We start from the raw sequence: 26,354 nt of genomic DNA on the forward strand, positions 1-26,354 counted from the left end.
TAACAGTTACAATAAAGAGCTTGAGGGTGTTAATAATAGTGACTTACTGATTTATTAGTCTGTCATATCAAGCTTATCTTCCAAATCAGACTCTTCCTTTCGTTAAATTCTAATACATGAAATAATGTTAGACTGAATTTATATATCTTTTTCTCCTACTCTTTATTTGGCACTTCATTTCTCTTGTGGATTCAGCAATTTAGGACTTTAAGTAGTTTGTCTACATGAAATGGAAAAAAGACAACACAGCCTAAAGCCATGTTAAACACAACATAAAATTCATTTTCATAGGAATAGGTTGTAATATTAATGCTGCTTAAACATCCATACTTCAATCATCCTTGATATTTGGAACTTTAACAGACATTACCTAAGAAGTTGCTGACAGAACATGCCTTTCTGGGCCAGTTGGACGTCCAGACTATTTATATCACAGGATTATTGCTAATGCTATCTAGGAACCAAGGAAAGCAGCAGGTGCTTCTCTGGAAAGTGAAATACACACAAAGGTGGCAAATGACCAAACTCCCAGCTGGCTTCATCAGACGTCTGTTGGTTTGCACAGTTTGAGCATGTTATCTACTACTGCTCATCTACACATCTCCACCAGTAGTGCAATGTATAAATTTCTCAACTAAGCCCGATTAATGACATTTCATTTTTCTTGCATTGTATTAGCACGTATGTACATGGGAGAAGAAAAAAACTCAATATTTCATTGCACTGGAGAGGGCAAAAATCAAACATCATTATAAACAGACTAAACTTCTACCAACCATTTGATAGAGCAAACAAATGTATTTGTAATGCTTGTGCAGACCACACATTAGCATGGCACTTCAAGTTACTGTAATTGAGTATCTCCACCTCTAAATATATACCAGCTATCAGAGTTAAGTAAAACTATCATCAAATTCTGCCATTGAAATGAAAGTTAAAGTTACTATGAAACAAACATAGAAAAGCTTTTCCACTAAAGCTATAATTCTCTTTGACACAGTTCCACAGCCCCAGGAGACTACGTAATATACTCTAAAGACACAATATAGACAGACTGAAAATTAGCAATTTCTGCTGGCTGGTCCAATCTACTCCAAGTTTGCTTAATCCAAAGAGCCTTCTTTATCTCTTTCTCTCTCATCACCAAGAAAAGCTCTTTGATTTTGACCTTTGAAGGGGAAAACACATTAACCCTTAAACATATGAAGTATAAAAGTAGATCAAAGGTTAAAAAAGCCACTAAAATAAATTGCAAAGTAGATGGTGTTAAAGTCATCATCCTTTTTTTCCTGTTAGAAACATTCTGTGCTTCCCTCCATATAAGTAACAAAAACACAGTGGACAGTTTCACATAGTACAGATGGTATTTGCACAGTATTACCTGCTTTGCTGCCAACACTGGAATGGAAGCTTGAAATAAAACTACCAGAAAAACAAATACAACAACACAGATTCAAAAGTCATTTTGTTTCACAGACAGGCAGATACATGTTTACTAGCTTTGAGGTCTAAGTTGCCCGACATCTTCTTCTTGCTCTGAAATAGAAAAGCATACCTGCTGAGAACCGCAGGTGGGGCTAGTAACCAGGATACTTTCACAGTGGAGATCTAAACCAAAGTACTTTCACTACAGTGAGTTCAAATGGGAAATAATCCTGCAGTCAAGACAATTTAAGGAAGTTTTCCTATAGAGTCACCGAGTAACCCCTGAAAGGGACCTCATTGGAACTAAAAATCTAACTCCTGTTTTTGAAGTAATTTTACAGTGAAATTACCACTCAGAAAGACGCAGGGCTGTTGGATTAAAAGCATGCTCCTATGCCTTATCACTTGATACGCTCCCTCTGCCACCTGCTTGGCCAGTACAGCAGTGGCCAGTACCCATCATGGGTCCCAGAATGAGCATCCTTCAAACTCCTATCCAGATGCTAACTTAATGAAATACAGTTTCAGCTGAGGCCATAAAAAGCCTGCATATTTTCCTAACATTCCTAATTCAACATAAGCATAGGGTAAATAGCATTATATTTACACTTTTCTACTGAGATTTTAGTAAAAGAATTTTACCTTATGTCTGTATTTATCCCTTTAATCACATTTTACCAACAGGGTATAAAGCACGTCTGAGCACCAGGTCACTGTGACCCTGTACTAACACTGATTACATCATGTGTTTTATACCACATTCACTAAAGAGAAAAAAAACCTTTTTAAGTACAATTAAGAACTAAACTTAAATTAAGTTTTGAGTGTACAACAGACAATGGCCACAGGCTGAACAGCTAAATAATGTCTTTGCTTTCCTCTCCTGTTCAACACATGGCTCCTGGCTTTACTTATGACAAACCTGCTCTTAATGCAAAAGCATTATTTTCCGCTGTCTTGTTTCTTTGACATATGAATGTATTTCCATACCATCCTACTCAGCAGAATGGCAGTATAATACCTTGTTTAAAAAGAAGAACCTGAGACAGACTGTGTTAAAGGTAACCAAGCTCCATGTAGCCAATCTGGGATAGCCAAGATCGGATTTGTCTGCAGAACACTTGAAACTACAGTTTTAGTCATGACTCCCACAGCTTTCAGCTGTGCTTGTGAGCATTCAGCACTTCTGCAAACCAGGCATAAAGAAAATGAATGCTGAAATTAAGTCAGGTATGTGGATTCACAAGGACATTCTATAGCACAGTCAGGCATTGTTCCCTTAAGGTTTAGCTCTAAGACTGTCTCTTTTCTTCCTGCAGTCCCACTCCTCATCCATTTAAAGAAATAAAGAAGCCATGTGATGGGCAACACAAAAATAAAGCCAACAAAACAAAAAACCACACACCACCACCTACCTGACCAAAATTTACCCATGGAGGAAATTTGTTCTGTACTCTGAATAGAGTGAAACACAATAGAGACACTGGACATAACATATAAAGAGACTAGGACATGATGTCTACAAAGAATGCGGTTGAATCAAGATGGCATTTCAAAGATGGCTTTGCTGTTAGAATTTCCCAATATCTGAGGGCTTGATTTTACATCATTTGTGTAATAGTCTGCTATGATTATGCACTGGAGTGCTCTGAACATCTTGTTCAAAGTCAGGCCAAAAGCAGGCACAATCTGGGTTAGAGGGCTAAGAGTTGCATGAGTGTCAAGCCGCTTCCCCCCCGCCGCAACTGAAGTTCTGCACTGTGTGGTGCTGTGGTGCTGGCAGAGTAGTTACAGCTTTCAGACTTTCTCAATTACCCTCTCTCAGTCACTAACACATAAATCTGCATATGGGCAATACAATACAATTTCTCCTTCTTGTGTTCATGCAAACAAGTGTTTGGGCTAGATTTCCCCCCCCCGATAATCCATGGCTAAAGGTGACTCATAATACAAAAGCTTCAACATATTTCATTAAAGTCTGGGAAACTGACAGGCAAACTTTATAGTAGATCACATCATTACCTCCACCTATAACATTTGGAGGAACACTATTGCTGCCCAGGCTGTAGTTGCAGACCCTGTTATATGAGCAAGTCCTGGCATAGTCAGCATTAACGGTACTGCCACCTACAGGGATTAAGTGTAAAAGACAGGTATTTCATCATTCAGTTTACTGAGACTATGCTACTTTGTTAAAAATAAAATAAACATATATAAGTTTTAAAACTACACTTTTTAGGAAGCTATTTTCATAGGGAGACACCATACATGTTTAATTACCTGCATCATGTAGCTATGCATAGCTGGCTGTCACTGTAAGTTAAAACCAGCTCCCCATTGCTATTTGAGATGGAGGAAATGCACATTCAGTGACAACTAAGAGCCAGTAACGGTCCAACACACACAAGCAGCACCCTCATGTCAGCCACTTGCTCTTACATTTGCCCACAACTCACCCAATGAACTCCAGAAGTATGGAGATGTCAAGTTCTGGTGGGATCCGGAACACGGAGCCCAGAACTTTTCGAGGTCTTCCTCTGCTCACTGGAACTGGCTGTGGGACAGCTAAAATATTCAAATAGCCAAAATGCAAACACAACTTGAAATAAAAGCAGCATAAGGCACTAACATGCGCCAAGCAAAACAGATGAGCTCATAAGGAAAAAGAGCCCATGCAATTCAACCTATTTTTTTAAACGACTAAATCAGCTCTTTAATACATTTCATGCTGTGTATCTGAGCCAGCATTTTATTAGCTTTCAGCGTGGCACTTCTCCAAAGAGCTGTTTATTTGACAGTAAGGCAAAAAATAATTAAAACAATCCCTCATCTGTCAACAGACTTTGAAGTTCTTATTTTTACTCCTTTGTAACGTCTATTATTTGTTAAGGGCCAGAAAATAAAATTGACATACGTATTTCCTGGTTGTAGGCAAAATATAACCTGTTTACAAAAAAATCCAAACATGATCTGGGTTTAAGTGCTGCCAGATCCACCTTCTATTTTTGTATTTTGAGAACTGTAATAAGTCACGGATAACAGAAAACCAAGAATCCCGTGTTTCCAAAACTACATGTTATTTTCAGTTCAAGGAAAGCCCTTAAGAATAAATGGTACAGTAAATATTTCCTTAACAGTGTCATCTAAAGTGATTACAGCTCACCTGGTTTGGGCACTTCTAATCCTCTTTCTTTATAGAAGTCATGCATTTGTTTTTTCTCTCCTGAAAAAACCCACAATACAGAACAGATTGGAATGTTATTTCAGATGCTGATAATATCCATATAGTTTCCAATGGTCAGAACAGTAAAAACTTTCCAAGTTCCTACAGACTTTCATCATCACTAGCATTCCACATGAGGCCGGCACTCTTAAGATACCCAGGCTAAGAGTTTGTTAGTTAAAACTGGGAAGAAATCAGAGAAACTGGCCATAAATCATACTGAAATAGCTGCATAAACTAGTATCCTTCTGGCTGTTAAGATTTTATTTTTATACCATCTATAGGCTGCCATGAGCCAATTTTTATACCACCTAAAGTCCATACATATATATCTACTAGATGTGTATATTTCATCCAGTCCACCCAGGTGGACTGTGCAGCTCCATCTGCTCCCCAGTTTCAAGGTAAATGACACACGACAGTGAACACACCTAAAATCAGAAAAACAGATGTGGCAATGAGGGGGAAAAAAAAAACCCTCAAAATATTTAAGAGAATCAGTCTTAGCAACTTTTCTGGCAAGTTAACTTATTAGATGGCATGATATTTTCTGTACTTACACAAAAATATGAGGCATGACTATGAAATATCATCCGGATGTTTATCTGGATACAGTGACACCCGTGTTTCACGAGATAGGGTACATACCACTACCCATAATAGCATTTAGCAGCTAGAAAGATGCCAGTTGGCACAGTGAATCCATTAAGATTTATCACCAAACGTTACAAAACTATTTTAAAGAGCCCAGAGTAGAAACAAGGCTTTGAATTACCCTGTTTTCTGTTCAGTCTTTTCAATCTCTAGATGGTAATAAAATAAAGGGACTTACTTTCCTCCAAATTGACAACTAATTTATAGACTATGTCTTGCAGTTGCCGGTCCAGTCTATTAAATAGAAAAAAAAAAAGCATATTTAGTGTAATACAGAATGGTTTTCATTAAGTTGTAACAGAGATGCCAAATACACTGTTGAAACATGACGTACATAAAGAGAAGAGTGACAGATGAGCAACTCCATATCTGCCTAAATTTGTGTCCTGAGAGCAGAGTTCCAACAAAAGAAGCCATGTAACATTAAAAGCACCACCCTTCAAGAATTCACGAACAGTTTGAGAAACTGAAAATCACTTTACAGAGTAAATAAGTACAGCATGCCCACAAAGCTTTGTCTAAAAGGAAATAAAACAAGTAGGATCTCATATCACCTGTAACACTGAGCAAATACACAAAAATACCCAGGGTGGGGGGTAAGAAACCCTAGAAAGAGATACAAATTAGATAAAACAAGAAATTGAATATTTTTATCCTCACTATTGAGATTAAGCTTACATAAACAAATAACATAATGCCTTTCTTGTAACTGTTCCTTCATTTGAAATAGGAAAGCACTGCAAGTCTGTAAAACAAAACATTTAAAAGCAATTAGCAAAACTTGAGAAAAATTATACCTATACAAATAACATGAACTTATTACCTGATATTATAAAGAGGCTGCGTCTGATGTACAACGATATTGCATTTTGGACATCTATTGCTATAGTAGAAGTGTCTCACTATGCAGCTTTTACAAACTGTAAAGAAAAGAAACCCCGTAAGAGTCACTTGTCCATTATCCAATACAACCTGTTTAAGCAGGAGGAGCAATTACACCGAGACTTCACAAACAAAATTTGTCAGAGACGAAACAGTCAGTCTTTCAACTTTAAAACTCAAGTAATCAGCAGCTCTCTGCCTCTACGGGATACAGCACCGTCAAATATTCAATTAGGATTATTCCCGTGAATAATCCTAATCCAAGTGATGCAAGGGTAGGTGTTCAAAGTTGTAACTGGGTTACCCCGAACAAAAGTAGATCTAAGACAACAGAACACTGATTGCTGCAGACAAAAAGTTTGCTGAAAAGCACCCTACAAGCAGTTTCAGTAGAAAAAAACAAGGTAAGAAATTACAACTCTGCCATTTTCATTGTGTTTTACATGTACTTCAGAAATTTGGAAGGAAAGCTAATGAGTGAAAATATCTAGAATAACTTACTATCAAATCAGCTCCATATCAGCCTGAACACATCAAACTTTTCCACATTTACCAGGAAACTTCTAAGAGATCATGACAGTTGCACTTGCAACATTGCTGTCCTTACTAACAGCTGTGAATTTTCCTAAATTACAAACTGCATGGAATATCACACATTACAGATCAAACTAGCACGCAGTGTCGCATTTAAAAAAAAAAGATAAGAAAGAGAGAGAAAAAGCAAAAAGGAGAGATTTCCCTCTATGTAATGTTAGCAGCTGGAGGGACTAGGAAGTTGATACTCTTAGATTGAGGTGGGAATGTGGGTGTGGCTGAAAGTCAGCTTCACAGAAAGGGTTGTATTAGCTTTGAGAGAAAATAGTTCTGTTAGCAAGGGAAAAACTGTTAACCCAGGGACTGAAGGGAAAAACAGCAAGACAAAAACACAAATGAATTTTTTATTATCCATCTATTTCTATCTATCGGGCTATAGACTGTTTCATGGGTGCATATAAACCTCTTCTGTATCTGAACTGGTATTTCCATGCAGATGCTTACTGAATTTTGTGAATTTACAAGCCTGTATCAGCAACAGTTTAGGAAACTTTCTAGTCTATTACAAGCTGGGCCATTCAACTTTCTTTTCTCAGTTACATACTCAAATTCCTAAAGCCTGCTTTAAAAATGTATGTAGTAGCTCTGTTCTTGTTTTCCTTGGGCTTTATCTTTCCCTACACCATCTTCCCTCTTAACCTGGGAAACCAGGCTGACTTCATGATTGATTGATTTAATGATTTTCTGATGCCTGAAATATCCACAAATATATTTTCCTTAAGGAAAAGAATAAACACAACACATATTCACATCAAATACAGAATTATCTTTGTGAAGCGAGAACACCTCAACAGCTAATTTTTGTCTGAATTTACAACTAAACTCTTAGAATGACAATACTGATACTTACAGGTGTGCAGACATTCTGTAATGGTTGTAGCATCAATAAAGTAACCTTTGCAGATGGAACACAGGATGTAAGGGGTCAACTCTGCGAGGTTTATCATACGCTACAAAGAAAGACAGTTTGCTCTGAATACACAGGCTTAAGCCATGAAATTGCCTGATTGCAGCTTCCAAAATGTCACAGCCTTAAACCATGAAAAAAATCTGGATCAACATGCTATGAAATGTGTTATCCTACGAGGTCTATCATTCCTCATATACAACTCTTTTCTAAAAACTTCCATCTAGTCTTCTGAATTGACCTTTTTGTGAACGGCAATCCAATTTGTTTCATGAATCATATCTGAAAAGCAAACTATAAACAAACCTTTTGGGCAAAGTTCTTTTGGATAAACTCTTTAACAGAATACCAAATAATCAGCAAGCCTGAAGTAGACAGTGGTAGCAAATAATATCTTGATCTGAAAACGTTGTTCAGCAAGCGTGTTGGGGATCCCAACCAAGATACATAACCAGTGCAGTGTCTTGTTTCTACACACAGTTAGGGATTATACAAATACATATTGAAGACTGAAATTTCACTGCTCTGACTATGAGTACATTTATCAGGAACACTTAGAAGTAGTTTCACAACAATCTTCCTGTCAGAAGGCCACTATTTTGAAGAAGAACAAATTTCTTCTATCTCAGATTATTGCTATAGGTAACACATTGGAGTTTTACATTCCGTTTCCTCTAGTCTCAAAGCCAGACTAATGGGCTTTCTCTCCCTCAATGACACCATTCATTTCGCCCACGTGGCACCGTTTACCAGCCCCTCAGCCATACCAAAGGTTTGTTAGGGCTTCATGTAAGTGAGACATATAAAACGAACTTGGGTAATAATAAAAAGCCTACTACCACACGGCTTAGGCTGCCTAAGCAGGAGTCCAGATTCGCACTTGGAAGTTTTCAGAAGTCGCAAAAGCACCTAAGTTGAAGCCAACTGCTTACGGGACGTGCCTGAAAACTGTGCTCCTGCAGGCCTCACCTGAAGCCGTTGCCTTTCACACCCCGCGGCCTCCCCGCATCAGGGCGGGCTGCCCGCCCGGCCGCCCCCCTCCCACAGCCGCCCCCCGCCGCAGGGCCCGACCGCCCCGCCACTGCGGCGGCGGTCAGCGCGCGCCCCCACCCCGAGCCGCACGCGCCCCCCGGTGTCGCGGGGCATGCCGGGAGCAGGGCCTGGCGCGCGCCCTCGCCTCACAGGAGGCTCCCCGCCCCCACCTCCCGGTCGTCGTCCGAGTCCAGCTCCCCGTCGTCGGTCCCGAACCGCGCCCCGGGGTCCCCCTCAATCTCCTCTTCCTCCATCTCCTCTTCCTCGTCGTCGTCGTCGTCGTCGCCGCTGGACTCCGAGCGGCTCCGCTCGAACTCGAAGGGGAGGGAGCGCGACCCCGAGCAGCTGGGAGCCCCCTCCATCTCCTGGTCCTCATCGGCCGGGCCCGCGCCTGCTACATCTCCGCCCGACACCACAGAGCCGACGTCCACCTCCATGTCCACAGCTCGGGGAGGGGGGGTGGGGGCGGGAACCGGGGCGATCGCGGGACCGTCTGTCTGCTGTCCGCCCGCCCGCGGGGGCCGGCGGGACCGGTAGTCCGTTGGGGCGGCCCCTCAGGGCGCATGCGCAACGATGGCGCGGGCATGCTGGGAAACGTAGTTTTGGCGGGCACCACGCGGACCGACTGCGCATGCGCCCAGTCTCCACGGCCGAGTCGTTTTGATAACCTGCATTTGTCTTGTCTTACATTTTTTTAAACACGCGTGGCTTCTCCAGCTAAGAGATAAGCGACTCGCTCATGAAGCACAGGCAAACGTTGAATTTATCACGAAAGCGCGTAAATCACAAGATACGTTTCATTCAAAAAATAGGTTTTAATTCTGCAACGTCAACGAAACTGTGTTTACCTAACACAAACAAAAGAAACAATATTAGAAATACCTGGAAAACCAAGTGACCCTGCAGTAGTTAATTCAATTCGGAGCAAGGCCCGTGAGGGCGCGGTCCCACGGCCATCCTTGGTCTACTTCAAGGAGGGCAGCGGTAGCGGCTTCTTAACACCGAACCAAACCATTTCTGAGGGAGGTTTCTCGCACACGCACACCGCAAGCGCTGCCCTGCCCCGTGATTCACATCCGCACAGTCACCACCCAAAATTACACTTATTTGCCGCCTGGCCGTCTCACAACGGCTCCTCCAGGACCATGCCGCTCCCTCGGCCAGAAAGCGCTCGTGGCAGCGTCGCAAAATGAAGCCGCGAGTGCCTACGTAATCAGCGGCGGCAGTACCAGTCGTCTGCCCTGACTGTCGTAAGAGCTTCCGCGCCTGACGGCGGCCGCCCGCTGCCGGCGAATGGGGGGCGATGCAAAATGGCGGCACTACCTGAGGAGCCGGCGGAGGTGGCAGCGGTAAAGCCGGACCCTGAGGCGGGAACGTCGCCGCAGGTCACTGCTGCTCCTCCTCCAGCCGCCGCCGCCGCTCCCGCCGCTCCCCCGGCCGCGGCGGCGGAGGGGGAGGCGGCGGGGAGCGGTGGGGAGGCGGCGCCCCCTAAGCCTGCAGCATCGGGCCCGGCCGCCTCGCCGGCGGCGCTGGACCGGCAGACGCTCGTGGCTGTGCTGCAGTTCCTGCGGCGCAGTAACCTCCGCGAGTCCGAGGAGATCCTGCGCCGCGAAGCCCGCCTGCTCGGCGACGACCTCGGCTCTGCTGCCCTCAGCCCTGCCGGCGCCGGCGTTCTGGGAGCCCCGGGCGGCGATGCCGACTCCGCCGCCGGCGGCGAGGCGCTGCTTAGCCGGGTCACCTCCGCTGCCGCCATCGCGATAGGAGGCAACGCCGCCACTGTCGCCTCTTCTAGCCCCGGGGCGGCGGCCGTCGCCGCCGTGCCGCCGGGGAAAGGTGGGGCTGCGGGGCCGGTGTCTGGGGCGGGAGGCCGCCCCCTCCCGGGGGGACCCCTGGGGCATGGGGGGGCTCTGTGCCTCCCGCAGCTTCGGGGCTCTCCCTGATGCGGGGCACGAGGGTGGGTGTGAAGTCGTGGCCCCCTTGGGGTGGTCCTCCCTGGGGGGCGAGGCGGGAGTCTGTCCCATCCTTCTAGGCGGGGACGGGACCCCTGAGTGTGTCGCTGCCCCATAGAACTCAGGAAGAGATCGGGATCTCCTGGGGGTGTCCTCCCTGGAGCAAGGGACCAAGGACAGGGTATCTTGTATTTGCAGGGAGCACTGTCAAAGTGAGAGGTGCTTCTCCTTGTCTTTGTGCCCCATCTCGACTAACAGCATAGCAGGAGGCTGAAGGTTTCCTTTGTAGTTAGAGGTGATGGCCCAAGGTGTGGGATGAGAATGGAGGCCTCATGTACAGGATGCATCTTGAAGAAGGAACCATAAGATACTTGTAGAGGAGACATTATACATTTCTGGATCTAGTTGCTGGGTACTTGAGATGTCCTTTGGATAACTAGCGTCTAAGTATTTTTAATCAAGGTGTTCTGTGGGCAGCTTTACAAAATAGTGTCATGAAATCTCAGGAACTGCTATGTCCAGTTCCAGTAAATGGGTAGTATAAAGTCAGCTTGTTCCTCGTTATCACCTGATATGATTGCTTTTACCTAGAAGACAAAAAAATTTAAAGCATTTAATGGGTGCTATGGGGAACAGAGCTCTTGGAGTGTTAGCAAGTGACAAAAAGTCACTGCCCTGTAACGGTCTTGTAGTGGTCTTGGTGAATTGTTCACTTGATGAAGTTAATTTGCTTGTTTACTGGAAGCAAAATAATTATAGTGGGTATATCTTACAGGCTTTGAAAGATTCTGCTCCACATTTGACAGTTTCTAGTCTTAGCAGTAAAGATAACTTATTTTGGTGATGTTAGTGGCTTCTTCCTTTACGCTTATGATCCTAATTGAATTAGGCACTATGTTAAACACCTTACAGGTAACTGTTGGCAGAGAAAGCACAAAAAATGGCTGAAGGTGCTAGGAAAATTGGCTGCTGGACTGTAATGTGCTACAATCCTCTTGCATCATTTAAACTTAGTGCTGAACAAGCACAAGACTTAGGGTCATGTTTTGCTCAGAGCGCCTCACCTTACCAGTGGAGTTATACCAGTGTATTTGCTAGCTCTTTCAGGCTGTCTTACAAGCTCTTGTTATATGGTAATGCTTTTGCAGTTGGTGGAGGTGTTGTTGTGGAAGATCAGCCAGATGTGAGTGCAGTATTGTCTGCCTACAATCAACAGGGGGACCCAACGCTGTATGAGGAATACTATAGTGGATTAAAACACTTTATTGAGTGTTCCCTGGACTGTCATCGAGCGGAACTGTCTCAGCTGTTTTATCCTCTCTTTGTGCACATGTACTTGGAATTGGTCTACAATCAACATGAGAGTGAAGCAAAGTCTTTTTTTGAAAGGTAATTTCACCTGTGCATTTACAGTATTTTGTGTTTGCTACTTTGATTAAATCTGTGAACTATAGTAGCATAGGTTTCTATCTGTATGTATTATTTTTGTTCTCTAATGTTGAAGAGATTTGGAACCTGAAGTAATGGTGCCATGGATTACAGTAACTGTTCTTAAATCCTTTACCAATCTCCTATGTTAGAAAGATGTGCAAACTATATGCTTTTGAACTGTCCAAGGGCAAATTTTGAATCATTGTTGGGCTTCTTGCTGCAAAAGTATCAGTGAAGAGATGCTGCTTCTTTAGGGAAAGATTATGGGGTCATTTTTTAGCACTGGAAAAATTGCACTGAGATGACAAAGTAATGTACACTGTGAGTGTTTGCTAATGTCATAGTATGTATGTTGAAATTCTTCAAATGAGACTAAAGGAATTAATTTATGGCTAATCTATAATTTTCTGTGCTCCTACTATGTTTCACTTCTTTATCACTTGAGAAGAAAATTAATTTGTATTCTGGATTCAGACCAATTATGGAATATTTAAATCCAAAACGATAACTTCCTCTCCCTCCAATATGGTCAGCAAAAATGGTTCTGCAAATAGTTAAAATGTTCCCTGCCACAACTATTTCATAACGTGGTTTGAATAAAAATGGGAAATTTTAGACATATGTTAGCTATTCGATAATGCAAGCGGAGAGTGAGAAACACATACACTGTGAAATGTGCATACTCATATAATGAATCAGATATAAGTGCATCCAAGTAGTCTTGCATAATAAAAAATGCCCTGTACTTTATGATACCACAAATTAGGGTTTCATTGCTGTAAATAAACATATTAGTGTAACTGTTTACTTCAGGCGAGACCCTTTGGGTGTATGAAATTATGTGAGGTTCCATTTGTGTGTTCTCTTCATCGTGTTTTTTAACTGTTGAATGCTCTTACTATATACCGTAAGTTGCTATCGTATCTTCCCCAGGATGAAATTTACTTCAGCAGAAGAATAATCCCATATGTAGACAGTAGCTTCCAAAAGGTCCTTACATGTATGTTTCATGTTGAAGTAATGTAAATAAGTTTGCACTTAAGAGATAATGTTTTTATAATAAACCTTTTATCATATTTTTAAATTGTTTCAATAGATTTCACGGGGATCAGGAGTGCTATTACCAGGATGACCTGCGTGTATTATCTAGCTTAACCAAAAAAGAACATATGAAAGGTAACGAGACCATGCTGGATTTCCGAACAAGCAAGTTTGTGCTGCGTATTTCCCGTGACTCTTACCAGCTCTTGAAGAGGCATCTTCAGGAAAAGCAGAACAATCAGATCTGGAACATTGTTCAGGAACATCTTTACATTGATATCTTTGATGGAATGCCTCGCAGTAAACAACAGATAGATGCTATGGTTGGCAGCTTGGCTGGGGAGGCAAAACGAGAGGCTAATAAAGCAAAGGTAGGAGGCAAAGATTGTTGCACTTCTATAATTGAACGATTCTGCCTAGTTTTTCAGGGATATACCTTAGTACAGGCTGACAACTGTCACCTGAGATCCTAAAAGATGGCATAAACAGAACAAAGGAAGAGAACTGTGCAAATAGTTGTTGGCAGGAGTAGAGAGATCAGGGTGTGTCGATGTCCGGTAGAAGAAACTGTTGAACCCCTTTGAGAGACAACCTGTATTCGGCCCACTGAAATAAACTAGCTCATGAATTACTCTGTGGCTTTAAAATGGACACCTAACTATTTTGCTTCCTCTTTTGTACAATAGATGTAATTCTTGCTGCCAGTGGCTACTGCAAGGGCTGTTTGTGTAGATCTTGACAGTGTAGTACCACACTACTGTACAGATAACCTATGTAAGCTGTAGGGATTTGGCTTTAAGGAAGTGCTAAGAGATGGTGGGAGGACTTAATATTGTCCTGATGAGTTGCTGGGTAAAACAGAAGAACATGTACTGTGTTTGTTATGGGCTAACCAGTAAGGTATGCAGTAATATTAAATGTAGTCATTTTAAAGGGGCAGCTCTATTGTTTGGATTAGTATGTTGAAGAGTTTCCATTAAAAAAATAAGTTTTCAGTAAGAACAGCAACTACTCTTTTGTCTCATGTTTATTTTATTGGCTTGCAGGTTTTCTTTGGCTTATTGAAAGAACCAGAGTTTGATGTGCCTTTGGATGATGAGGATGAAGAAGGAGAAAATGAGGAAGGAAAGCCAAAGAAGAAAAAACCTAAAAAAGATAGCGTAGGGTCAAAAAGTAAAAAGCAGGACCCTAATGCTCCTCCCCAAAACAGGTACCAAGGGAACGATGTGTAGAGAAGTCTTGTTAAATCCAGTCTTGTCATGCCAAACCTGCATCGCTGTTCATGTGACATTTTTAGCATTTTGGCCATTTCAGCTGTACGCAGCTTTAACCGTAAGACTTCTAAGGGAGGTAATGGAAAGCTTAGCATATAACCTTCTGTCTTTGCCCTTCAAGTTGATCTAGATTTCCCTTGATAAAATTTTACTGAGTTACTCACTAATCTTTTCAGGTCATTATTATTTATCCTGTTCCACTGCCTGTCTGAAATTCTTAAAGCTACAAGCTCTTTTTCTCATCAGTTAATCTACATAGTCTTTCATTTTTTTTCTAGTTCTTGTTTCATATTTGAATATTGAGGTATAGGGTTACGCGCAAAGGTTTTGCTTTCTTTGTTTAGATTAACTGTATGGAAGGTGCTTTAGTTTGTAAAAATCTGTGCTTCTTGTAGAATTCCTCTGCCTGAACTGAAAGACTCTGACAAGCTGGATAAAGTAATGAATGTGAAGGAAGCTGCAAGGCGTGTGCGTCTTGGCCCAGAGTGCCTGCCCTCCATCTGCTTCTACACATTCCTTAATGCTTACCAGGTTGGTACGATAAGAATTTGGGTAATATAGAAAAGGGAATCAAAATTATAAACACTACTCTTAATAAAGAAAGAAAACTTAACAGTTGGTAAGGATTATTGGAGTATTTGGAATAAGTGTTAGAAAATTCATGTTCCAAAATCTTCAAAATCCTCTTTAAAGACTCTTTAAACTATTTAATGACCATGTTCCTTGGTTTTGCTCCGATTTTGCCATAATTCCTTCTTTTGCTTTTCTTGTGGGGCCCAAAGTGTATCCTACAGAATACAGTAGATGTACTGAAAAATAGTACTGTTTTGTCAGCATTGACTGCTTCTTTCATGTAGCTTTATTTTTAATGGTGCAAGAAGTGTGTGTTTGTCTATCCTCAAATAATTCCCTCTTGTTTTTGTAAATAAGTTGAATTATTTTTCTTATTAGTACTTAGGATTTCATAATATTTGAAATACATTATGAAAGATACAAACAATATAAATGGATGTTTTGTGTATAGGGTCTAACTGCAGTGGATATTACAGATGACTCTAGCATGATTGTAGGAGGCTTTGCTGACTCTACTGTTAGAGTGTGGTCCGTGACTCCGAAAAAGCTACGTAGTGTGAAAACAGCAGCAGGTAATTAGACAATAACACTTAATATGAGCATGCATTACTTGTGACAGCTGTGTTTTGCATGAACAGAGAAAGATGTCTGTGGCAGGAGAGTTGTCTTCAGCAGTTAGATGCTTTCACTTTGGAGAAACAATATGTGCACAGACGTATGATTGCATTATATACTACCATTAGAAACATTTTTTTAAATGAATGAGAAATCTGGTTGTGTACACCTGCTGTGAGGTGGTCAGTGCACGGAGCTTGGAACTAGCCATAACTAGCATGGAACTAGCCATCTTGCTTCTTAACTGGATGGTAACTGCAGGGTGTAGTAGGCAGCTGGGTTTAGGTGATCTAGGGGAGAGACTAGAAGTACCCTGGGGGAAATGATAGGAGGAAACTCTGAGAAGGATGGAGGAGAATGTCCTCTAGCTCAACACTTACGCAAATGCACGGGAACCAGGCTTCTTTAATTCTGTTGTTTATGTAACAATGTGTTGTGGTTCAAGATAGATACCATGCAAATGTTTCTTAATCTTGATATTTAACTGAGATGTGGTCATGATGTTCAGCAAACAATAGCCTACAGAGCAAAAGCTCTTTTGAGTGTAGTGTGCAGCTGTCAAAACATTTCTGCAAAGCGTGTTTGTGGCATATTAACTTCCTAGGAAAATTTGGCATGAAGGTGTGAAAATTTGGCATCTCTACAAGAAGATGTTACTGTGTTTGAAGGCTGAACAATATATGTTTGGAAAATAACACACATCAGGATTAATTTTTTTTAGCTCAGTGAAGACTTAAGAAGAGTGATTATTTACATGAAGCATTATTTTCACCTTTTACAATGGTAAAAAATATTTTAGACGCCATTGTATATTTCAGACTCAACAATCCCCAGGTACTTTGTCATGTTCACCTCACACTTGCCTCTTTTAGAGAGAATATTATTTGTTTTCCTGTTCATAGCATTTATCTCTGAAGTTCTGACAGTTATTATGATATGTGAACTTTGAAATATTGCAGACCTCAGTCTCATTGACAAGGAATCAGATGATGTCTTGGAGAGGATCATGGATGAGAAAACAGCAAGTGAGTTGAAGATTTTATATGGTCACAGTGGACCTGTCTATGGCACCAGCTTCAGTCCTGATAGGTAAAATAAGTTTACAAGCTAACTAGTTTGCTTGTCTTGAGTTTTAATTGTATGCTACTGAATGCAAACATGTTCTTGATGCGGCTTTTTCCGGAAGGTTAAAGCAATTCTTGTTTATGCAGCTTATAAGAAACTGCGTGCAAGCACAAGTGCTTGTTCGTTATGCTGAGGGTGTTGGGCACTGTCAGCTATTACTGATATCGCTGGAGCTGAGAATGCCAGTGCCTTTTTTGAGGTTCAGGTCTTAGATGGCAAAACAGACCATCTTTTTTGTGAACTGCGGTTTAAGATGGGTTTTAACTGAGTTGTAGAGAGGAAAAATACTGCAGCATTAATTGCACTTATAGTATTGTAAAACATAAAACCAGACTGTAGTATATTGTTGCACTTCTTCAAGTTTCTGATATTCTAAAGACTTTATTTTCAAAACGTATGGGATGGTATCTTTAAGAGATTTAAAAACGTTATGTAATTATGGATTCTGGACAGTAGAAAGGAGGTTTAAATGTCTAAAGCTTTGCTTTTGCATGTGTCTAGTCAGGAAACAACCATCACAGAAACACAGCTGAGAAGTAAACTTTGTGTGCAACATGAATATAGAGTCTATAAATATTGAGAATGTGAACATGGTGTGAGCCCCTCCCAGTATTGCTGTGTCATCAGAATTAGTCATTAATGTCTAGTCATCTCTCTTTTTTGCATAAGAGCCTAGGACTGGATTCTACTTGACCTGATCATTGTTGCTTACCCCACCAAAATGCTGATTTGTATGTGACATGCTAAACAGATGCTGATCAGTGGACAGTTTTTCTTATCATAGACATCTCACAGTGTTTATGCAGTGGTTATACATCCCTGTATAAGTTTGCCATCTGATATGCTGTACTTTCTCCTGTGACAGGAACTATCTGTTGTCCTGTTCTGAGGATGGCACTGTCAGATTGTGGAGTCTCCAAACATTCACGTGTTTGGTGGGATATAAAGGACACAACTACCCAGTATGGGATACACAATTCTCTCCTTACGGTTATTACTTTGTGTCAGGGGGACATGACAGAGTGGCTCGGTAAGAAACTGGATGGGTTTTCTACTTGTCTGGGTCAGTTTGTGGTGGATTAACCCTGAAAGGGATTAGCTGGTATACTCTAACCTACCCTATTACTGGAAATAAATTTTATTTCATGTCAAAATACTGAACAAATGTTTTAATGTAACTTTTTTTCTTTTCAACACACATCAGATTATCTGACAACTAAAGAGATGGTGTCCTCTTATGTGACCATCTAATTAGAAATATTCTCTTCCAGTTGTTTAACAACTTGACAGAATTTTCTTTATTCCTCCCTTCTAAAAAGTATTCTTTTCCAAAATGGATCCTGCTGATTCTATAAACTGACCAGTAAGAAACCACTGCATAATTCCTTCCTTTTATTCCTCATTATGCAACAGATACTGAACTTCATTAGGGTTCTTTTTATTAATAAAAAGCTTTTCTTCTCAGTCTGTGGGCAACGGATCACTACCAGCCTTTACGGATATTTGCTGGCCATCTTGCTGATGTGACATGTACCCGATTTCATCCAAACTCCAACTATATTGCCACAGGCTCAGCAGACAGGACTATACGGCTCTGGGATGTTTTGAATGGGAATTGTGTAAGAATATTCACGGGACATAAGGTAAAGGCATATCACTCGCAGTGTGAAAATGATTTTATTTCTGCAACGAGACTCTGAAGAGTAGTGTTCAAAATGAATACAGCTTGACTGACAGAATGTGAGTGAGCTTGATTGACTTGTTTGGTCCCCCCCAAATGTCTGTTTTAGGGACCAATTCATTCATTGGCATTTTCTCCTAATGGACGATTCCTGGCTACTGGAGCAACAGATGGAAGAGTTCTGCTGTGGGATATTGGACATGGCTTGATGGTTGGAGAATTGAAAGGGCACACTGACACTATCTACGCGCTCAGATTCAGTAGAGATGGGGAGATTTTAGCATCAGGTAAAATTCACTTGAAACAGTGGAGTTTCCTTTGTGTTCTGTAAGTCTGAAGAGGAATGATATAATTGATTCCTTAAATTGAGAAAGACAAAGTAGAATCACTTGCTTAGCAAAAGCAGCAACTTAAAACTGCTGGTACAAGGCAAGTATTTCACTGGTCTGTGAAGTGTGACCCCTCAGTCTTCCAGGAACTGAAGGAAAGGTGTTACACAGTTAGATGATAGTGGAGGTTGGGATCTGCGTACAGTGCTGGGGTGGAATCTGAGGTTAGAAATAACTCTAGGGCAGATAAGGAGTGGCTGGACTATAGAGGTGCAGGGTACTGGGATGGGAGTGGGACATGCAGCAGGACTGAAAAAAAGAGAGTAAGGGATAGAAAGGAAGATGAGTTATCCACTCCTTTACTGTTTCTTCATGGTAGATCTTTGATACAGAAATGTGTGTGTAATATTAATAGCCAGGACTGTGAGCAGCAGAACTTGTGAGGCCTGCTTGGGTTTCCTGCCTGTCCACATGGATTCTCTGGTGTCTAATATAGTAGAGCTCCTTTGCCAATTTTCCCTTCATGAAGGCACAAAGTTTTGTCTCACCATGTTTAGTGAACTGTTTTCTTAAAACGTATAGGAATTTAATGAATATGAAACTTGTTCTGTTCTGTCAGCTGGTTGAAATTAGCCAACAAATTCAGGTTACTGTCAGAAGAAATGATGGACAGACACTGTAATTATATCAGGGTAATTGCTTCATGAAACCAGGCTAGGAACCCCTGCTGCAGGAGCGAAAGCTAACAAGCAGGGTACAGGTTCGACAACACGCCTGCAGGGTTGTTACTTCAATTTGTCTGCCAGTACTCCAGTGAAAGTACAGGCCACTGGGTCTACAAAATTCTGCTATCTTCCCTGTATGTAACAAAGAAAGTGTTATTATGTGATATAGAATCATAAACATTTCCTGAAATTGGCATCTAGCCCACAGGACGGTCCTGCTTTTTCAGTGTTAGGTGATACAATCCAAACCCAAGTGTTTTGAGAGAGTGGTTCTTTGTGCTTTATCCACAGGAATGCTGAAATCCTGGTAACTTTTATGTGTGCCTTCACTATGTTAGAGGCTTGTTAAAATCTGCTTCCTTGCAGGATTAGGACATAAGTCTACAGTTATGAGCAAACCTGCTTTTTGAGCTTTAATTTTTATTAACTTGCTCCCCAGTACCTTTTCTGTATACCTTTTTAATTTTCTTTTTTTATATTCTTTTTTCTTTTTAGGTTCAATGGATAACACAGTTCGTCTGTGGGATGCTGTGAAGGCATTTGAAGATTTAGAAACTGATGACTTTACTACTGCCACTGGACATATAAACTTGCCTGAAAACTCACAGGACTTGTTACTAGGTACATACATGACCAAATCAACCCCGGTCGTACACCTCCATTTTACACGCAGAAACTTGCTGCTGGCTGCAGGAGCCTACAGTTCGCAGTAAATGGGGAAGCTGTAAGACCGACTGTGCCAAGTCATTGCAGTAGTGACCTCAGGATGCGAGATAAGGAAGAATGTCTTGTACAGGTGGATCCCACTAGTCTGTTGCAGGAAAAACAAAACTATGTAAACTAATGCAAGCAGGGTTTCTCAGTTCTGCTATTTCATATTTATCCACAGTTTGAAAATGCTGGAGATTGACAAGACATCATGGCTGTTAAGGAATTGTTCATGGTGCTTTAGATAAAAATTTATATATATATATGTATATGAAAATGGCTGTCTCCTCTCAGAGATGGTATTGAGCTCTGCTGAAACTTGTGGAAAGTAACAGCCAGCCTTGGTATGTGTTCTCAAATGATTTTTTTTAAAGCACTTAATTTATGGTTAGCAGATGTTTAATCACTCTCAAACACAAGCAGAAGCTGTTCTGTTTCAGAAAAGAATGTAGTGTAGTTCACTATAGCCTGGGCTGGACAACAGGTATGGTGAGAGTTTCACAGCAACGAAGAGGGCATTGAATGAGTAGGTCCTACAGGCAGAGGCTTGTGGGGAACTGCCGCAAAGTTACATGTATGGGTTTTGTGCATCCAGGTACCGAGTCCTGAAAAGATTTCAAACGCCTGTGCTCTTTTGAGGTATCAGAAATGCAGATCTTGTTATTCTGTTTTCACAGGTAGCCAGTGCTGTAAGTGTGATAAGCAACTAGAAGTGCAATGTGAACTTTATTTACTTTCATACTTTATTGTATGGAAAGAAAAAAAAAGGGGGGGGGTAGACTGAGGCACAACAGAAATAGCCATTATTTAAAAAGTGGACTTAAACCCTTTTACGTTGCATTAGATCTAAAAGAACTTTAAAAACCTGTGTCCTTTCTGCATAAGGCTTAATGTATCAAAATGTAAAACTAGCCAAGAAATTGCAACATTATTGCAGAGTAAAAGGATTAATCAGCTCAAAGTGTATTATCAGTTTGCTTTTGAAAGGACAGCTTGTCTGCTGAAGTGACCGTTTCCACCCACAAAAATATTGTATCCCAGTAAGTCCTCCTCGACAACCACTAAAGCTCAGTGCTTCACTTCTAAGGAAGAGTAAAACATGCAAAACACTGGGAAGTGTAACTTCTTTCCAGGTCTTTGAACAGAAAACACCACCACCAAAGGACAGGCCCAGTTTGGCGTGGTTTCAGGTTTTTTTTGGTGCGTGGTGTTTGTTTTTTTTTCCTCTTTCCAAATCTCTTGCAAACTGTATACACGGAACTCTGTTTTGTGTTCCCCATTACCTCCAGTAAGGGCTTGGGCAGCTGAGCAATCTGCTGGCTCTCTAGTGAAAATAAAACCAAGACTTTGTTTCTAACGTAAAGTAAATTGAGAGCTACCTCCCCTCTCATCCCTTCTGACTCTCTCAGAATAAGGTATATTACAGGCATTATACATCAAAATAAAGGGTGGAAGATTCATTAGGAAGTTCACCTAGGTATTTCCTTTAAAGAGACAAGGTTAAATCTAAATTATTATAGACCTTTTTTTTGTGTAATGATACCTCAACAAAATTTCTAGTTCTCAAATCCAACCAGTCATAGTAAGTACAATTATGGTGTATCAAACAAGTTATCTAAAACAAAGCATGTACAGTTTTGACAGCTTAAAGAAAACACTGCCACATTCTGCCTTTGTATTTTGTACAGTTTTATACTTTTGATATTGTAATAAATACTAAAACCACATAGTTTGTGTCTGTATGTTACAAGAAGGTATTTTCTTCCTGCGATGGCTGCAGCAGAAGCAAGAGCAGTGCTTGTAACTGTGAGCTCTCTGCCAAGAGAAAGATTCAGAAACGGTAAGCTGATGACTAGCCATCTCACCTAAATCTTGATCTAAGGGTAGGTGATGGGTTCTAGCAAATTACATGTATTACACTGTTACAACAACCATTATTCATCTGGCAAGTTGTATACAGCACAGGGCATTTATCCAAACAAACTCAGGAGAGGAAGACAACTAGATTTATTCAGAAGGTCCAGCGTGTACAAATGGCTTTAAGATACATGAACTGGAGTGCAAGAGCACAAAGACCCTGTAGTTTAGCCCTCCTTTTTTCCAAGCAACTATGCCTACCTCCGGCTGCCCTCAGTTTGGGAAGCACGTTTGCATGCTTTAGCATCAGAAGTTCAGCCCCTCTGGCTGGCATCCTTCTGAGAAGCACGTGCCATATAATCATATTCAAAAGTCTGCACTAATGTGATATCTAAGGAAAGTACCCAGTTTTAAGTGAGATATACCGTGGAGAATGCGACAGACAAATTTTAGTGTTGGGCACTAAATATATCTAACTGTGGTAGGAACACCTCATTTATGAAGAGACTATGTCCAGTAAAAATAAGCACTATTTATGAATGTGTAGAGTTGTAAGAGCTTAACAGCAGCAAAGTAAGCCATTTTCTTTCTGGCAGTTACCTCTGCAAGAGCAGCCAGTAACAGAAAAAACTCAAATACCATAATTTGATCAGTCTGCTTTGGGAGGTTTTCCATCAAAACCAAGCAAGCTCTATGCCAAATATGGACAACCGGAGGCAGAAGTTGTAATCTGCACTATATTAGTAATAGTGAAGAAGCCACTGTTTCCATGTAAGCTACTAGCTTGGAATGCAAAAAATGGGAGCAACCAGGTACCTGCAAACCACGTTAGCTTACTGTTATCCACTGTGACGCAGAAGTGTGAGATCCTTTCATCAGCTGTAAGCTCTGTGTTGGTGTTATGGTCATGCTGCTGAGGTCTTTCCTAGGTTACTGCCAGGTGCAGCAGAAGAGTTAAGATAGTAATGACAGGAATCAGCTACTCCATCTCCACTACAAATAACTATTTTTGACACAGGAAAAAAAAAACCAAAGTGCCACATTTATGCTTTTTTGCACCATTTCATATTTCTAATTAAACAAGTAATTACTTAGATTTTATTAGCCACAACAGGTCATCAGCTTGCATTACACTGACACAGATTGGAGGTTCAGACATGGCAGCAACCTGCCAAGAGAAGAGAAATCAAACATAGCAAGTCTTGCACAGCAGGACTAGTAACAGAGCATCCCCCTTCCCCAAGCCCAAATGATTTTAATTACGAGCAGGCAAATTTCAGCACACCCAGGAAGAAGTGGCTGATGTCCCTTTAACATACAACAACAATGCTCAAGTTTATTGTTTTCTACCCTGTTTGCAGACTATGAAGACAGCCCATTGATTTCTTCAAAATGCCATTTCAGTGCAAATTTTGTATTTGAAAGCAGCTCTAGAGTTTTGTAATGCTTTGTTGTTGCTATACATGAACAAGTCCAATAACTTTTCGGAGGGCCTTGCATAATCAGCTGCACAATATATACAGTTCCATTATATGGTGCTCCTTTTCTCTGTTTAGATGAAGGTTTTAACAGGCTGCCTTAATCTCTGCTTGGAATTTCTAATACAGCTAAGAAATAAGTCCTCAAGTACTACTTTATTATTTCAATAATGTACAAAGCAATAGTTATCCCTATTTTACAGCAAAAAGGCAGACCAGAGGCACTGAATAGTTGTAGGCGAAGCCTGATATACCTAGCTGCAACATTCTTCCATTCCTCCTTCCTGTCTTATTCTTCCTCCCCGCGTGAGGCCCCTAATCCCATTTACCATGTCAGAGGAGCAAAAAGAATATTGGTATCCCATACTTTCTGCATCCCCCTTTAACAACTTCATTCACAATGCCCCCAAATAAGCTGATGCTATAGTTTAGTTGAGGTTTAAAACGATAAATACAGAGTTCACATGCCTGTGTTTCTCTCTCTAATTATATCACATTATTAGCAACTTGTCCTTTGTTACTTTTTCTTCCTGGGCTGGCACTGAACCATTTTGGTCCTTGAAGAACACCAGCCACTTACCATTTACTTATCTGCCACAGCAGGAGTTTTCTTTTTAGGTCTAAGCTTGAAATACAAGATGAGCATTGCAACGCCTGTGTATGTTGCTATTACATACTGAAAAACATAAGAGTTAAGTTTAGTTTCATTCTAAATCCCAGAAAATACCATTATACTAGACTACAAAAGTTAATGTACATAATACATACATTCCTCCTGCCTGTGATGGTGTAGGAATTGAAGTACTTCTGAAATCCAGTGAACTGGTGTTGAGATCCCGAGTCATGGCCAGCCATTGTTGCTTGTCCTAACAAGCAATACAGGACAGTTAGCAAGTTTTATAGTCAGTTGGACAAGATCAATAGAAAAATCAAACTAATCTCTACACTGAAGTTAATATTTCCATTGTCAGCTATTAAATCTGCTTTCAGGACATTCAACAGACAGTGGATATACATAAGGAGCAGGCACATTCAGAGCACTGTATCTTAAGGTGCAAAACAGGTGACACAAGAGCGGGTGAGGAAACGAGGGGTTCTGAAGGGAAGATCACTCATGATTTTCAGTGTTCATTTAACCAAATTTAAATATGGGGGGGGGGAAGAAATGACAATACGATGACAGTGACAAAAGGGAAAATTCGTGAAAGCACTTACAGAGACCTGCCAGTCCTGCCTACACAACCGTCCAACACAGGCAAATTTCTACCTATTATTCAGGAATCTGCAATACCTAATTAAGAGAAATCTTCACTACTTCAGCTAAGAAACAGCTTCAATTACATACCCAAAAACTTAGTGACAAGATTCAGACTAGACCGCTACTCTGTTTTGTGATTCAAAATGTCACTTTACAATTTTTACATCATACTAGAGTGCAATCGTTAATATGTGCTGCCCTGCTCTCAGCTGCGTATTTCTGTTGCATCTTACCTGCCCACCCTAGTATTCACAAATCTAGATTAAAATATACTTTTTTCCCAGTTAGTTTTTGCAGCTAGATCAGCAAGTTACTTGAGCCAGCTCCAATGCCTCAGAATTGCTTCAAAGGAATGACAAACACACTAAGTACCTGAGGGCACACTTTTGTATTTTGTCTGTCTGGACCAAAGTTTCAGGTCCGCTGTAAGAAGTCAATTAACACAAAAGCCTGGTGTGGCTGCAGTAGCGTACTTGCAGGTTCACTGAATGGTTCAGGTTGGCACCTCTGGAGATCGCACAGTCCAACCCCAACCTGCTCAAAGCAGGGACAGCTACAGCAGGTCACTCAGGAACACGCCCTGTCAGGTTTTTAACATCTTCAGAGATGAACACTCCACAATCACTCTGGGGAACTTGTTCCAGTGTTTGATCACCCTTTTTATTATAAGGATTTTCTTTTTAACATTTAGAGATATATTTTTCTAATGTTTAAGGGGATTTATGTTTAGGACAAACACTTGTTGTTTAACTTGTAACTCACCTCAAAAGAAGCACACATGCCATACAGTTACCTACCAAACCAGGCAGATGCTGAAGCCAGCAGGATGCCAGAAGAGAGATACAAGAAACTCCTACAGCAGAGGCTATGTTCATTAACACAGGCTCTTATGCCAACCCAACCCAGTAATGTATCTATGGTGTATAATCAGGCAACGTGCCTGTAACTGGACTGACTACGTAATAGCTGAAAATATTAACGAAATAACCCCCCTAAACGCCTGCCGTACATGACTTGGAAAGCCAAGGTCATTTTTTCTTACACCTGACCGATGCAAAAGCCTGGAGAAAAGTCACTGCGTCCTTCCGAGGACGGTTCAGGGACCACACATCAAGCACACCAGGCTCTGCCTCGGAAAAGGCCGGTGCCCTTGCCCGGCCCGCCCCGCCCGCGGTCCCGACCCCGGGCGCCACCGGCTGCCGCCCTCGCCCCAGCCCCGCGCAGAAGCCGGGCCCATCTCGCTGGCGCGGACAGCCGCGTCCCCGGCGCTCCGTCGGGCCGGGGGAAGGGGCGCGGCGGCGCCTGTGCTCGGAGGGGAGCGACGCCGCAGCCGAAGGTCGCGGAGCGCCCCGGGCGGGGGACGGGCGGGACAGCCAAGGCTCGGCACCGCACAGAGCCGCTCCCCCATCCCGGACCCCTACAGGAGGAGGCCTGCGGGCGAGCGGGCGCCCTCCCCCGCGGGAGCCCCGGGGTCCCTCGGGTCCCTCAGGTACCTCTGCCGCCGCCGTCCCGCCACCGCCACACTCTGCCCTTCGCCAGCGCCCTCCCACAAAATGGCGGCCGCGCAGCTCTCCCTTCCTCCTGGTTGGCCGA

General features: G+C 41.8%; 3 protein-coding genes across 11 annotated transcripts in view; 1 reads left to right on the forward strand and 2 right to left on the reverse strand.

Moving 5' to 3' along the window:
• The window catches only part of PCGF6 (polycomb group ring finger 6), a 43,503-nt gene extending 34,268 nt beyond the window's left edge, over window positions 1–9,235 (reverse strand). For 5 of the 9 annotated variants that reach the window (XR_012662788.1, XR_012662787.1, XM_075107298.1 and 2 more), the window contains exons 1-6: window positions 8,888–9,235; window positions 7,629–7,728; window positions 6,126–6,222; window positions 5,481–5,536; window positions 4,589–4,648; window positions 3,882–3,990 (exon numbers count right to left, since the gene is read on the reverse strand). Coding sequence is in view for 3 of the 9 variants with exons in the window: in XM_075107298.1 (XP_074963399.1) it covers window positions 3,882–3,990; window positions 4,589–4,648; window positions 5,481–5,536; window positions 6,126–6,222; window positions 7,629–7,728; window positions 8,888–9,154 (689 nt within the window). In the remaining 6 variants the exon portion in view is untranslated. Of the gene's footprint in view, window positions 1–1,381; window positions 1,423–3,881; window positions 3,991–4,588; window positions 4,649–5,480; window positions 5,537–6,125; window positions 6,223–7,628; window positions 7,729–8,887 lie in introns of all 9 variants that reach the window. The other 4 variants (XR_012662792.1, XR_012662791.1, XR_012662790.1 and 1 more) reach the window with 1 other exon arrangement.
• A 749-nt stretch (window positions 9,236–9,984) lies between these two features.
• TAF5 (TATA-box binding protein associated factor 5) lies at window positions 9,985–21,895 on the forward strand. The gene is made up of 11 exons (XM_075107293.1): window positions 9,985–10,550; window positions 11,815–12,055; window positions 13,194–13,509; window positions 14,185–14,348; window positions 14,808–14,943; window positions 15,437–15,557; window positions 16,560–16,689; window positions 17,591–17,755; window positions 18,191–18,368; window positions 18,516–18,693; window positions 19,956–21,895. Exons 1-11 carry the CDS (start codon window positions 10,028–10,030, stop codon window positions 20,171–20,173), a joined length of 2,370 nt encoding a protein of 789 aa, XP_074963394.1. The 5' UTR covers window positions 9,985–10,027; the 3' UTR covers window positions 20,174–21,895.
• A 257-nt stretch (window positions 21,896–22,152) lies between these two features.
• ATP5MK (ATP synthase membrane subunit k) lies at window positions 22,153–26,347 on the reverse strand. Its single transcript, XM_075107300.1, has 4 exons — window positions 26,255–26,347; window positions 24,272–24,369; window positions 24,084–24,179; window positions 22,153–23,193 (listed from the first exon to the last, which is right to left on the reverse strand). The coding sequence occupies exons 2-3, from the start codon at window positions 24,356–24,358 to the stop codon at window positions 24,087–24,089; spliced, it is 180 nt and encodes a 59-aa protein (XP_074963401.1). The 5' UTR covers window positions 24,359–24,369; window positions 26,255–26,347; the 3' UTR covers window positions 22,153–23,193; window positions 24,084–24,086.
• Window positions 26,348–26,354: the final 7 nt, after the last annotated feature.

The sequence above is a fragment of the Phalacrocorax aristotelis genome, chromosome 12 (assembly GCF_949628215.1).
Source record: "Phalacrocorax aristotelis chromosome 12, bGulAri2.1, whole genome shotgun sequence".
Lineage (NCBI taxonomy): Eukaryota > Metazoa > Chordata > Aves > Suliformes > Phalacrocoracidae > Phalacrocorax > Phalacrocorax aristotelis.